This window comes from Ornithodoros turicata, chromosome 5 (assembly GCF_037126465.1).
Source record: "Ornithodoros turicata isolate Travis chromosome 5, ASM3712646v1, whole genome shotgun sequence".
NCBI classification, from domain to species: domain Eukaryota; kingdom Metazoa; phylum Arthropoda; class Arachnida; order Ixodida; family Argasidae; genus Ornithodoros; species Ornithodoros turicata.
In genome coordinates, this window is record NC_088205.1 from 83,349,977 (window position 1) to 83,364,922 (window position 14,946).

The 14,946-nt window shown below is 43.8% G+C and overlaps 1 protein-coding gene and 1 long non-coding RNA gene across 4 annotated transcripts; one reads left to right on the top strand and one right to left on the bottom strand.

Annotated features, from left to right (window-relative positions):
* Positions 1-613: 613 nt before the first annotated feature.
* LOC135395054 (protein tumorous imaginal discs, mitochondrial-like) lies at positions 614-9,001 on the top strand. Of its 3 annotated transcripts, none has more exons than XM_064626243.1 (11): positions 614-796; positions 851-987; positions 1,087-1,170; positions 2,319-2,546; positions 2,680-2,832; positions 3,783-3,930; positions 5,949-6,013; positions 6,431-6,559; positions 6,617-6,732; positions 7,846-7,943; positions 8,851-9,001. In XM_064626243.1, the coding sequence occupies exons 1-11, from the start codon at positions 703-705 to the stop codon at positions 8,952-8,954; spliced, it is 1,356 nt and encodes a 451-aa protein (XP_064482313.1). In that variant the 5' UTR covers positions 614-702; the 3' UTR covers positions 8,955-9,001. The 3 variants fall into 3 exon arrangements, with proteins under 3 accessions (XP_064482313.1, XP_064482314.1, XP_064482315.1); XM_064626244.1 differs by having other exon boundaries at positions 614-793; XM_064626245.1 differs by having other exon boundaries at positions 615-796; positions 8,729-9,001.
* Positions 9,002-13,010: 4,009 nt separating this feature from the next.
* LOC135396266 (uncharacterized) lies at positions 13,011-14,745 on the bottom strand. The gene is made up of 2 exons (XR_010423361.1): positions 13,787-14,745; positions 13,011-13,610 (listed from the first exon to the last, which is right to left on the bottom strand). It is a non-coding gene; the product is annotated as an uncharacterized LOC135396266 (long non-coding RNA).
* Positions 14,746-14,946: the final 201 nt, after the last annotated feature.

The following is a 14,946-nucleotide window of genomic DNA, read 5'->3' on the forward strand; positions in this document are numbered from 1 at the left end:
ACTATATTAATCACTAACTCTACTCGTCTTACACAGATATCTGTCTACTAAATCACAGAAATCCCCTGCTCTTTCACAATGTATGTATCTTCAGTTTTCTGATTCATATCCAGCATCACCACAATGTGTTTCACCAGGAAAAAAAAAATACTTCGTGAAAATGTACTCGCAAGTATTAATTATTATGACATCCTGCACGAGGCGATGAAGGAAAAAATACACAGTCCAGTCTGGTTGTAGTGGGAACACAATAAGTCCAGGTAATGCATCACTCTTTGGAATAAAATTTTAATATCCACAAGCTTTCGTGCATGTTCTGCATGAAAGCTTGTGAATATTAAAGTTTTATTCCATATCATTACCAGGACTTATTTTCCCATTCTGTACGGTTTAAATTTGCCGCGCTCTGATGCCCTGATGCCTTTGTTTTTTCCTTTTTCTTTTGGTTGCGCCAAAATAATCGAAGTAATTAATCGTGGTTAATGCAACATCTTGCTTTTTTTCTGATTTAAAGCTAACGAATTCTAATAATAATAATAGAGTGCGCGACTTTTCCCTACATTAATATTAGAGGAGCGGATGAGTTGCAGTGGCTGATTCGATATGGATAGCGGTAGAATTATGCGCAACCTTTGCAGCGGGGTAGCCGCTAGCAGGAGCACGTTTTTGTAGTTGCGAACTCTTTAGTATGAACTCGTGAAGATGTATGCTGTAGTACGCGCTACTGTACAGTTATCTCGCTGTTGTGTAGCGTGTACTCACCTGAAGAAAAGTCTCTTACAGTCAATCGAAAGTGGTAAGTTGAAGTAACAAGCTCACGATTGGATCCTCACTGAGACTGGGCTTTCAGGTCGTGAGCACTGCATTCAGCATCACGGTGCACGAAGTATACACACATCACATAGTCTTTTCAAAAGAGACTATTACGAAGTATTAGGCGTGTCTCGGAATGCTAGCCAGAAGGACATCAAAAAGGCGTACTACCAGGTAAGGCTTTCTATGAGTGCTGACGCAATGTTGATAAGTCAGTCATTTGATGAACTTACAAAATCAAGTTGTGAAACTATTTCCGTCCCCTTTTTTCAGCTCGCGAAGAAGTACCATCCAGACACAAGTAAAGGAGACCCAGAGGCCGCTAAGAAATTCCAGGAGGTGTCTGAAGCCTACGAGGTGTCTTCCGAGGATTTGTTGTTCTTGTTACACACTTTCTCATTCACCACTCGCCAGGAAAACGGACGAGTCTCCACCATCGAGTTTATCATATTTTGCGTTGAACTATGTAATCTTTAGCACCTAATAAGAGTTCTAAGTTAAAAAAAAGTTGGCAATGTGTCCCTGAGCTTGGGGAAAAGACAAACGGTTAGAGCACAAAACTAGGCTCAAATCCGCAATGAAAGCTTTAATATAGCGGGTAGCAATACGTTATGTAAAGAGACAAAAGAAGGTATGCCATCAGACACTGTGAAGTAGACTTGAGAGCTGTTGATGTACAGTAACATAAACCATACAAACACACGATTTTTTCAAAGTAGCGGGCACAACATATTTTGAAAATGCTTGCGGGACATTCTCATTCCACAACAACAACAACAACCCCTACCAACATATCTGTCTAGTTATCATCCCTTTCTTCCATGTTATCTCCCTAGGAAAGTCTGGCTACTGCTTATGTTATACGCATCGCCTACACAATACCTTACAAGCTCTCAAATCAAACTCTGTTTATCCTCCCCTCTTCTGACAACAATTGCAGCCTGCACCACAAATCCCCATTCGTGAATTGTGTTGTATACTCAATTCAATTACAGTGTGCAGCATTCTTAATTGGCCAAACTATGAGATGTATTAATAACCACTTAAGAGAACACAAAAGCAATGTTTCACCAACTTATGAGCTTTCCTAGCATGTAGACAATTGAAAATGTAGCAGCAGGCACCAAGTTCCCCTTTGTTTTGGTTAGGGAATTCAATTGAAATAGTGAGTGAAAACGTGGAAAAGGCAGGGAATTTGAAGGCTGCAATTTGCTAGACAACCTGATTGCCCCTTGCCTTCAGAATCTCGTCACGCCCCCCACATAGACTCTTCCACGTTGGTAGTTCCGTTCCATATCATGAAGATTTCTCTCGTGCATTAGTTAGCCTTCTTGTCTGCTTAAAGCTTTCAGTTCTAAAAATTAAAAAAATGTACAAGAAGAAAACAAATAAATACAAAGATTTCAGCCCCAATGGACTCCTCTAAGAGCTCCATGCTCGAGTTTCTTCGAGGGTTCCTTTGTATATGTTGGGTATAATATTCTTACGCTAAATTATATATGTAGGTCCTGAGTGACGACACCAAGCGGCAACAGTTTGACCAATGGGGTTCAACTGGTCCAGAGATGCCTGGTGGTGGAGGTGGTGGGTGGGGAGGACCCACCGGTGGCTTCCATGCCAGCATTGATCCTGAGGAGCTGTTCCGGAGGATTTTTGGAGACCTCGGAGCCCGCACCGGATTCTCAGACTTTGACTTTTCGGAATCTCAGTTTGGCTTCGGGGGAGCTCAAGAGGTGGGAATCTCGAATTAATCTTATCTATCGTCGTTTATCTGCACAGTAGTAGGAACCTAAAGGCATATAGAAAAATATGTGTTGAGGAGGTTTTTGTGTGATTGTCAACTCAAAAATGAACCGCGTCGTGCAGGTTATCCTGCAGTTGACATTTCAGCAGGCTGCACGAGGCATCAACAAAGACGTTTCCGTCAACGTTGTGGACACCTGTCCGCGATGTAGTGGGTCAAGGTGCGAACCAGGTTCCAAGGCTGCACGCTGTCCTTATTGTAATGGCAGTGGTATGGTAAGTGGTCGTGGCATTTGCCTGTTACCTCAAGTAAATGTTTTACGGCAAAAGAGGTACCGTATTTTCTCGAATCTAAGACTGCCCTTTTTCCGAAATCCTGCGTTTCAAAGTAGGGGTCTGCTTAGATTCGAATATCCGCTCCCCAACGAGGTCATGGGAGAGGCGGGAGCGGGTGACAGGATCGAGCCAATAACGCGGTGCAACTGATACCACGTGTTGTGGTTGTCAGTGCCAGTTGCCTAACGCTTTGAACAGAACTGAACACAATGAACTGTGGCCAGATAGCGCCAAAGAAGGTGGTGATGAATAAATGGTATTGTGCATCGTTTCCAACCCACCCCAATACTGCCGCCCAATCTCTGTTTACTTTTTTCCAAAATCGTGTATCCTGTACTCCAGGGTCATCTTAGATTCGAGAAAATGTGGTAACAGATGTGGAGAAGGACATTGCTCTGGCTGTGGTATAATGACAACAAATGGGAAGAATGATTTTGGCTGGACATGCAAGTTCAAGGGTTTATATCTTGCAACCTAATGGCAAATTCGTATGGTCAAAATGTGGCAACATGTCCTGTGCCAGGTCACCGATTGTTGCCTGAACATGGATACCCAGAAGCTAGCAGTTTTAGTTGCTCGAATCACAGTAGAGGCATCGCAGTCGTTCGTCTTCCAGTTCTGTCGTCTGCTAACCCTTGTGACGAAATAGTAAGAGGAGGCATTAAGCGGGCTTTGTGCATCTAGGCAGCGTTAGCCGTAGCATCCCGAGCAGCTTTTAAATCAAAGTGATTATTATTATTATTATTTGCGTCAAATGATAATCCACATACTTGTGTTGTAATAACATCGCGGCAGGGTTTGGCAGCGTTACAAAGTTTTTCGAGATACCCGTAATGTCATTTTCTTGTTTCTTTAAGCGTCCAGAAACGTTGTTGATTGTTCCTTTATAGGAAACAGTAAGCACAGGTCCGTTTGTGATGCGAAGCACCTGTCGTCACTGCCACGGGACTCGGATGCACATCCGCTACCCATGTACAGAGTGTAACGGGAAAGGTACCACGGTCCAGCGAAAGATGGTTACTGTGCCAGTACCAGCAGGTGTGTTGCGATCACTTGCAATGATGCGGTTTGTGAATCGTGTGTCTCAAGCTTCTACACTGGCTAACATTGTTCGAATAATGTGCCGTACAAAAAGGAATGTGTGAGGAAATTTCGTTCGAGACGCTGCCATTGATTGCTGTGACCATCGTCAAATTTCTAGCCATTGTATTTGGGTCTAAGTTACGTGTCAAGGAATCAGCCTCGACGCACGATTCGGTCATTTGCCTGATGAGTGATCTCCATGATTGTGGATCCATATGTGGCAAAAAACCCCAGCAAGTTGGTGGACAGGTTGCTAAGACACATTGCCCTTCACGAGGGACTTAGTAAAACATGCATGCTGACAATCTGGCGCATCCTCGTCATCTAACGTAGAACACTTGAAACTTTTGCAAGTGTAAGGATGTAGAAGCTGCAAATACGTACATCATTTGTTTAATGCGTAGCAAATTCGTTTTTCGAGACTTTTTAACGAGGGCAACGAGAAAGTTCTGTATTACGGAACAAGTTGGAATACGTGCCACGAAAATGTGAGACAAAAATGAAAATATTTAACTCATTTCTTTTGACTCGTTCACATTGTAACAACCTCGTATTCCTCTCTTTGTTCGCGAGTCTCCAAATTTAAAGTGGAACTCGTCTTTGAGTGTCGCTTTGATGCAGAAACACACGCACAGCCTCAAAAGAAAAGCTGCTTCTACAGTGCAAATGCCGTAGGATGTGAAACCGCAATTTAAATTTGGGCCTTCTTCCTCGTCATGAACAACCTGTGAACTGACATGTTAAGGGAAGTGCCTCGGGACAAGATATTGTGAAAAGAGACTGTTCTTCTTCTGTGCATCATTGGCATGGCATTTAAAGTGTTAGGGATGATGTGGTAAGGGTTCGTGGGTATTATCCTTAACGCGTCATCCCTAACCCTTCAAATACCGTACCAATGATAAGGAGAGTGCCAAGAAGAACTGACGATGACCATAGCATTCTGTTACAATGGTTAGTCTCTCTCTAGATGAGTATGAGTGAATATCTTTGTGCAAAGTAACATAGCTTCCCTTCCAAACATGTTACCCTCAATAAGGATTATTCGTACGAGTGATTGTGCAAATCCTGTAGAAATGTGCTTCATAAGATGGAATGCCAGAAGGACTGGGAGGCTCAGGGTTGACCTCTCAGAGACCAATTATACTTAGGGAGTGACTTTTTCGGGTTAGACCCGATTCTGTCCGGTTATTCCTCCCCCAAACTGACCTCCGACCAATTTGGGTTAAACCCGATTTCTCCCCGAATTCCAGTCACTATGAAATCCTTGAGTGACGTTTCCACTGAAGATGAACAAAGGTCGCCAAGTGTTACACATGTAAGAATGGATCACTTAATTTTCTAGCAATACACCCAGGTGTGTCGACACTGGGTGTAACCTTCAGGGATTGCTGCTGGAAGGTCACGATCTCGCAAAAACAGCAATAAAAGAACAAAGAGAGATTAGGAAAGAGAGATTAGGAAAGGAAGATTAGGAAAGGAAGATTAGGAAAGGAAGATTAGGAAAGGAAGATTAGGAAAGGAAGATTAGGAAAGGAAGATTAGGAAAGGAAGATTAGGAAAGGAAGATTAGGAAAGGAAGATTAGGAAACGACTTAATAGACAAGAGGAGAAAAAAAACACCTGATAACACCTGAAGGCACAATTATCGCCCGATTTCTCCCCGAATTACAGATTTAAAAATAGTGCCCGATTTTTACCCCCGAATCTGAGAAAGGCATTTAACCCGAGAAAGACGCTCCCTAATTATATTTGGGGAAAATAAAACTCCTTGGTCCAACTTGTCACTGTGTTCCGTCGTTCAAAAGTATGCACACCAACTGGTTGTCATCATCTGAGCTGATAGTGGCATTGAATGGCAGGTTTCTGTTTCAGTATTTTCTTTTGTTCCCCGTGGATCAATGTCACGCTCTTGAACACAGTTTTGCAAAGAGAGGAGTTGCCTTTTAACGTCCTCCATTTACTTTGGTCTGCAGGTGTAGAGGACGGCCAGACTGTACGCATGCAAGTTGGCAAGAAGGAACTCTTTGTTACGTTCAAGGTACGTAGTTTGCTTTTCACAGCAAAGAAATACTGTTTTTTTTAAATTAAAATTTGCGTGGCTATTGTGTGACGTGATTACATTAAACGCGATATTTGATGTTTTTAAAATTATGACCCATTGCTTGACTTTTGTTTTCATTTGAATACTGCACAAAATAATAATTGGAAGTTACAATAGCAGGAGTATACTGGGTGTTTCGCGAATTATTTAGCCCGGGGATTTAACTCAAACACCCGGTGTATATAGTACGTTTAAAAAAAATGGCTCATTGCTAAATGCGTGTCTTTTACTGCTTTTAATTACGAATGATCACCAAGAAGCCGAAATGGTGATGCTTATTAGACAGCAGTGCTTTGTGGGATCTGGATTTGCCACCCACATTGACTGTGCACTGAAGCCAGCGTTGCCGTGCAGGTATCGCGTAGCGACTACTTCAAGCGGGACGGAGCTGACATTCACACGGAGGCCGCAGTCAGTCTCTCTCAAGCCGTGCTGGGGGGGACGGTTCGAGTGCAGGGTATCTACGAGGACATCATGCTCCAGGTGAGTGGACATCTTCTTCTGGACATCGTCTGGATATTGAACTGAAAGCTTTTACAGATTCCAGCCAATACGTCGTCCCATACAAAGATCCGGCTAGCTGGGAAGGGCATCAAGCGGCTCCAGAGTTCCGGTTACGGTGACCACTATGTCACGGTTAAAGTTGTAATACCCAAGTGAGTGGTTTTGTGTCTGTCTGCTCGACCAATCACGATCGCAGTCCTATCATCCCCCCACATCCGGCAAGACCGCAAAGAATGAATGATACTTGACTTTCTCTCGGGAAAGTTCAGAAAAAGTGGCGGTGCACAGGCTGCCGTTGAAACTAAATTGTAACCGCTGTCTTCTTCCGACGAGGGAATGTTCCTCGTGGCTGACGTTAATTAAGATGTACTCTGTAATAGGCACACGTTTTGGTACATGTTTGGTATATGGTATGATCCGTCAGATTGCAACACGGCCGGACATGGCGCTGCAGGCGATATCAAACGTTGCCGTTGGATAAGCTTTCATGCGATGTGACACAAAGCTGCTTCAATCTAGCGCTGGCGCGTGTCGTCATAGTAGCGTGTCATCGTCATCCACAGTTCACCACACACATTGTAGGTGTCGTCTGCTACGATGTTGACCAAAAGCATATTTTTAATGAATGTGCCTAATTTCACGTCCAATTATAGGTAAATTAGCATCGATTCTTAGGCCACAAACTTGTGAAGGGCACCTAACCCAAAATGTTGGACTTTTGAATTGCCAGTAGCAACTATGAACTGTGTGCTGCTGAATGTCGCAGCTGTTCAAAAGTACATAGTTGCATGTCATGGCATGCGTGATTGGTTGACAGAGAAATGCCAGAAAATAGTACTGTTTCATTAAACTAGGTTTAAGCATGCTGCTTAGGTGACCCTGCACCTAAACCGTGCTTTTGCTGGGAGATGAACCTCTCTTACCCATCGTACGTGTTTTTAAATTTTTTAAGGACATCGGTCAACTGCAGAATCTGTAATCCATCCTGTTTCTCTCACTGTGCCTTTATTATTACTGTCTGGTTTTAATATAATCATTAAAATTTTAGTCTAAGTACATGCTCAACATCTGTCTTGGCGCATTATGGCCTAAGCTGCCCTTGCGCCATTAAACTCTGAATCATTATCATCATCATCACCTAAACCATGCTGGTTTGCATGTTTCACAATGTTCAGCAGCTTGGTAGTGCCATCTGTTGGAAGGATTAGGGCAAACACTGATCAATGAAATTCTGCAGATTGCCATCTCCTTGCATTACCTTTCAGGAAGATGTCGCCCAAGCAGAAAGCACTCATTCAGGCTTACGCTGAACTGGAAGAGGACACAGCAGGAACGATAGATGGCATCGTTAACACTAGGGATGGTAAGCTCATTCTGCCATGCTTAAAGGGATGGTCTGGAGTTGTCAACTTGAAGTTACTTTTTGTCCTGGAGGGTGTCGTAGTTCTTTACTATTATCGTCGTCATAATCAGATGTTCTATACCAGACGTTATATCAATAGGGCCTGACTTTTCAGGGTTATATCCGATTACGCCCGATATTTACCCCAGATTCAAATCAGCAAAAACAGGGTTTAACCCGATATTTCCCCGAAAACTGCCGGACCAGGGGGATCCGAAGTCATCACAACTAACACATAACTTTGGAACCTGTTGTAAATGCATAAATATGCTCATACAAACTGTCAATCCAGAAACTCTGCTGCCTCTTACATGCATGGACTCTGTGCCTACTGGAGTGTTGTGTGTACTATGCCAAATAAGCCGAAGACTTACGCCTGATTCTACCCGATTCAACAAGAATTGGGCTGAATCAGGTTCAGTTCAACCCGATTACACCCGAGTTATTGAAGCAAAACATATCCCGATATTTACCCCCCTGATTCTGCTGAAAAATGAAACCCGAAAAAATCGGGCCCTATATATCGATACCATTATCACGAGCAGATGTCGTGGAAGCAGTAAATTTTTCCTACGTCAAAGTAGATGGTGAAGTTTCACAAAATCAAAAACAGCTTTCATTTTGCGTAGGATCTACGAGAACTTTTTTTCAACTGCCGCTCGTACGTTTCCACACTAACACAGTTGCCGGACGTCCCATTTGGCACTTGGAAGTGTCCTCTTAGTGTAGGGCCATTCCTCATGCAGGGAACAAGAACACTTACGCTGGCCGGGAAGAACCGGAACAAGAAGAAAATACTGGCCTTTTGAGCAAGATTAAGAAGGTGATTTTCGGATGAGCTCACAGAGGAAATCCGTTCTTCTTCTAGGCCGCACCGTGATGCATGACGAGCGGGGCTTCGTAGGACAGATACGTGCCGCTCTAGACCAGGACATAGACATTGAGCACAAGAAGGACAACAACAAGGCATAGAGCAACTTCCCCATGTTGTAAGAAATTAAAATTATCTGTTTAGAAAAGGTGTCTTTGCTTTTCTTCTTGTACACCCATATGCTTCCCTCTCATATGCTGCATAGCAGAGAGTGCACCCAGACACTGTTCTGAGACTGACCCTAGGTGTTTCGGGGATTTTTCAGGCAGTCTGATATCAGATTAGAGGAATAGTTCACGTTCTTGAGGGATAAGATAGTGTATTTTTTTACTTTGGTATATTTTACTGAGGCTCTGCATTAGTTTATGGGAAGTTGTAACTTATAATTTCATATCTGCATCGTGAAGCACTGGAATCCGCACGATTTGAAATTCACAGAGACGTATGCACGACTTCATGAGACAACACTGTAGGTGCATTTTTGTCATAAAAAAAGGTGCTTCCCCATTTCACCTTTTTCACCAAGGGTGTAACAGAGATGATGGAAAGGTTTCTGACTGGTGCCTGCACTCCTCAGCCTAAAAAGAACAGAAGAGTGCAAGTTGATGTCTGCTGCGTCGTCTGCCATTGAGTGCGATTGGACTGCAGTTCATGAGTTGTTTGTACGCTATTTGCGGTCGCTATGACGATGTATACCGCAGTTGTCGTGCTTCGACTACAGATTCAGAGGACGCAGCAACGGCAGTTTTAGCGCTTGCCAAACGGTTCCGCTACATATTACGAAAGCACCACACCGTACTTCTCTAACTGAATACGAGTGCATGTTTAGTTTGACACCTTGCTTGCTTAATCTGGTTCATCGCAGCAATGTTTAAATATTCACTATTTTATCCCAAGACAGTGAAATTGCACTAACTACCAGGATGACACGAAGAAGATGAATGGTACATACTTGTCATCCTCAACAACGGCTTTTCCATTTTCATGAAGACGTTGAATATGCGTGCACTTTCCACCTCCATATTGCTATGTGTATTATTCTTCCCTGTACCCTTACACCTACTCTACTGACTGTGCAGAAATGGAGCAATTTGCACCATGAAATGAATGTGAAAGTGCAGGGGTAAGAGTTGCACTCTCCAAAAATAATGCAGAGATGATGCCGGAGATCTTTTTGCAGCAGCCCCGAAATGCTGACAAGAAAGGCAAAAATGCCACAGCAGCAGCAGATATGGGTGCCACACACCCAGGGATTTTCGCAACACCCCTCCCCAAAAATCTTGCAACACCCCCAAAAAATACCGTCCAGAAAATCCAAAAAACACCACAAAAGCAGCAGATATGGGTGTCACACACCCAGGGATTTCCCCATGCCCCACCCCCCCAAAAAAGAAAAAAGTACTGGTCAGAAAATCCGAAAACGCCACAACGGCAGCAGATATGGGCATCCCCCCACCCCGAAATGAAAATCCTGGGACTGGGTGCTGCCCGGGTGCAAGGAGGCGAACAGTAAATTATAGCAAACCAATGAACCTTGTGAGGGCATTCCTACCCATCATCTGGCGCGATCAGGCAGGCAGGCACCGCACCGTCCTCCTGCACACACTGCGCTCCCACGTGCATTCGCCACTTTCGCTTTGGCGCTGGCGATTGCGAAACGCGAAACTGCGAGCAAGTAAGCAAGCCAAGAAGAGCCAAAGCGAAAGCTGACCGTGACGTCAGTGGTTCAAGCAGACGATCGACTGCAAAGCAAAAGATCGTTTTCTCCGAAAGTATAGGGAATTCGTCCAAACAATTTTGGAGGTATATTCAGTAGGCACTAGCATTTGTGCCTGCTCGTTTTTGTTGTCATCTGTCACAATAAATTTTACCCGGAGCCAGGGCCGGCGATAGGGGTAGGCGAGTAAGGCGACCTCCTTAGGCCCCGCGCACGAAGTCCTCAACCAGGGATTACTTTTTTTTTTAAATATCAAGTATGCACTTAATCGCACGCAAATGAGAGAAGAATGCGTTATGTGCCATTCCGTCATGTGATGAGAAAAAGTCCCACTTTTAAGAAAAATCCGCCAACCCTTCTCTCCTACTGCCATTTCCCGTACTGAATCTCCCACTGCGAAAATCTTATTTCTTATCTTTTCATTGCTGCTGGTGTGAAACAGGCCCCGCGATGTGCCTTTGCCTCAGGCCCCGCACACCCCTAGCACCGGCCCTTCCCGGAGCTGTCACGCAGGAAAAAGCAAACTTTTTCACGACCTTGATCCACAATTTTCGAGAAGCGCAATGCCTTAGTTTCATCTTTCAATATATTCACGTACAACAGCTTTGTCGAAACATTTTTGCTCAGGGTATGTAAGGGGGAATCACCAAAATCACCTATGATCTATTTACTTCGAATTTGCAGTTTTTAGTCTAGCAGGAAAGCTATGATTTGTTAATTCTTGCAGGGCGTGCTACATTTGCGTCTGCTGCGGCCTGTTTTATCGGTTGTAAGCGTGAAGTCTGACGACCCTTGCATCGATTTCATAACGATATCAGTTGAAATTTTCTTTTCAAAAGAAATGGGAGAACCATTCACTTTTTTTTCTTTTTTTTTCTTTCTTTGCCTTTCTTCTTTTTTTGTCGGGGCACGGAACCCTAGATATGACTCGGAGATTATGCTGGCCTTCTTGCAGAATGGCCCCCGATTGCTTCTCAACATGGAGATGAGAAGAGAATGGTATTCGAGTGAAAAGAGAAGCACGACGCAGGCAGGTGATGCGGACAGCACGAATGTATCACGCTGTCCAATATCTTGCCCTGAAGTGAAAAATGCTGTGGGAAGGACTTTATGGGAACTTTACATGGGGGAGGAGGAGCTTCTGTTGAGTCCCACCCCTAGTAGCACATATTGTGGCCTCGACGTTGCAGCAATGTTGCGAATGTTGTCCAATGTGGGGCAACGTTTATCAACATTTCGCAACGTTCCTGCAACATTATCAAAAGTGGACCAACGTTACTTGACATTCAGCAATGTTCAAGCAACATGAAAGGTCAACATTTGAGCAACGTTGCGGCCGAACGTTCCTGCAGCATTGTCAGAAGTGGACCAACGTTACTTGACATTCACCAATGTTCATGCAACATTGCAGAGCAACGTTGGAGGAATATTGCGGCTCTACGTTTCCTGAACGTTGTTTATTGACTTTCCAGCAACATAACACTGCGTAACACCCTTACCCACAGAGGAAACCTGCCGGTTTTACAGCTCCAAACAGTAGGTAATTACATTAGAGACGAAAGCTTGAATTAAAAACACAGTACATGACAGGGAGGGATGTCAAAAATGTTGTTGAGTGCACTTGACTCTTGCAGATGCAAGGGCTAGCTACAAGAACGCATCCTGGTCACCGTTGCAAACATTGTACGCACTGCTACACTTAATGAGCATGCCCCCAACACTTCGCATTTTAGTATATGCCTCATCCTGTTCGCAAATAGAGCCTACTGCTTGATGACAGTATCTCTATATCCAAACGGGATACCTACAGGGATACCCAAGCGGTCTCCCCTAGCCCCACTCCAGTATAAGTGAAGCGGAGATTTGCAGAGCTCAAGTCGGCTAACAGTGGCGTGTAAGTGCTTGCAGTCAGTATGCATCTCTGATCAGACGCAAAAAAAGAAAAAAGAAAAGTAAGAAATAATAGCGCACAAATACCTCCGCCAACCTCTTGCCAATATTACCTAAATGTTGTCTTAACGTTGCCCTTATGTGGAATGTTGCAGTTGTCATGTTGCCGCAATGTTGTATAACATTTCCTAGCAACGTTGCTACACTCTAAAAAAAAAAGGAGTCGTACCGACTCCTTTACGGGAGTAAATCGTCCTAACTCCGGGGTGCAAAATAACACCCCTTTTGAAGAGTACCTGCAACTCCGGGAACTACGGAGTAAAGTTTACTCCTATGGTACAGAGTAAAAGTTACTCCCATACAGCTCCCTATTTACTCCAGCATATCGGGTGTAAAAGTAACTCCGTTCATGAGGCTAGCGTAACTCCACTGGGGAGTTCTTGTTATGCTACATAAGGCATAAAAGTTATGCCCTTCACCTGGAGTGCACATTACTCCAGTCGTCTCCTCACCTTGAAGATCATGCAAATAAGTGTTGCAAAACAGTATCTCTAAATGAGAAACATTTATTGTGTCTCTGGTACAAACTGGCAAGAACAGAAAAAGGAAGCTTTCAGTGCTTAATATGATCCTATGAAAACAACTGGTAAGATGCCACAGGTACAAGTACATTCTTGCAGTATAAGGTTGCCACACACCCAATGCAACTATCACCTGGCATATACTTCCAACTCCTACAAACAGGAAACAAAACAGTTATTCGAAGTTCATCTGTCACTATACATTAACATATCAGTGCATAGGAATTTGGCATATCGGCACCCACTTTTCTGCTTTTTCATGAGAAAGCAGGGGAGACGCGCCTTTTGAAGTGCATCTGGCTGAAGCATCAAGTGCAGTACATGTACTTTAGATTTTTCTTTTTTCTTGGCAGAAGGGTAGTTGCCTTATATGAGAAAATGCTGTCATATGCAATTCACAGTTTGGAGCTACAAGAATATCTTGCCTAAAATAGATATGTGTATACACTTCCCAATATATCTATTGTAAAACGCCTGTAATAAGATGAGCACTTACACAAGTGAAAAGGTCAGATGCACGTCCTTCAGCAGATGAGCAAGGGCATGAATTACTCATGCTGGGTAATAATCTGCAACATAAATATAGGTAATGGAGTCCGAGCAGTGGCGATATGTTACGTTATCATAAGTCAAATACTTTCATAACTAACAATTTCTTGTGCCAAACAAACTATGCTAGGAAAATGAATGGTTTGAATCATGTCTGTGCGTGCAAAAAGTGATTGGTGCTATGTCGGTTACTTACTATCTTGTTCATCAATAATATTCTCATTTATGAGCTGATCATTACTCTAACTAGTCCCTTTCTCTTCCTCGCAATGTGCATCCATTCTTTGTGGAGGTGGAGCAGCACTTTCTTTTCTCTGTCTGCCCAATGTGCCGTGCAAACAACTCGTAAATCTGAAACAGTAACAACAGCATTAGAACTCAACACTGATGCAGTGGCGGATCCGAGGGGAGGGACGGTTGGGCGATCCCCCCCCCCCCCCCAGCTCAAAACAGTAGGTTTAGCAGAGGTGTCCCCCACTCCCGTACCCACTTAGGGGCTTCGACAAACAAACCGCCCCTCCCCAAAACAACAACAACAAAAGCGACACGGACTGGATCCGCCCATGCACTGACACCACTTGTCGTCGGCAGGATACACGTGAATGATAATACAGAACGGCGGTAATACCTACCCCATTGAAACTTACCAGTGCAGGGTACCTCCTTACCACAACCTGCACAGTTGACTTCTCATTCCAGAGCCATGCCGAGTGATGCTAGCCTTTAGGTAACTTGCCACCTTCGTCATCTGCAGTGCGTTTATCAAAGCCAGACTATTCTGCAATGCTGTTAACATTAATTAACAAAACGTCCTATCCAAAATACTATTTCACTTATCGTCAATTTGAAGTTCCTCTTCTTCAAAGAAGTTAGACTTCTTTGAATACAAAGGTCCACTTACGAACAGAAACTCTCTTGAAGAAGCATAACTGTGAACAGCTACCACATTTTCATAATTCGTTTACGTAACACAGGACGCATACTTACCTGAAGTACATACAGGACGACACTCAGACACATGATGTGTAGTTGTGGCATTCATTGCATTTCAGCACGCCGACGTTGTTCTTCGAATATAATCTTATTTAGCTTTGAGAACATCGCTAATAGATACATTTTCAAGTTCCCGCACGACAACCACCAACCGCTAAACGACCGCGCGATGTCAGTGTTGCTAGACTGCGCAATGAAAAGAACGAAAACGGTCCAAGAATATGAAGACGCCTCGCGCTCAACTCTTACCACGGAGTAAAACGCTGGTCGAATGGAGTTATTAGAGCATGAAAACATAGAAACGCAGAAACAGGGAGTTGCAATGGTGTTTGGTGAGAATTAAACTGCATCAAGGGGTGTAAA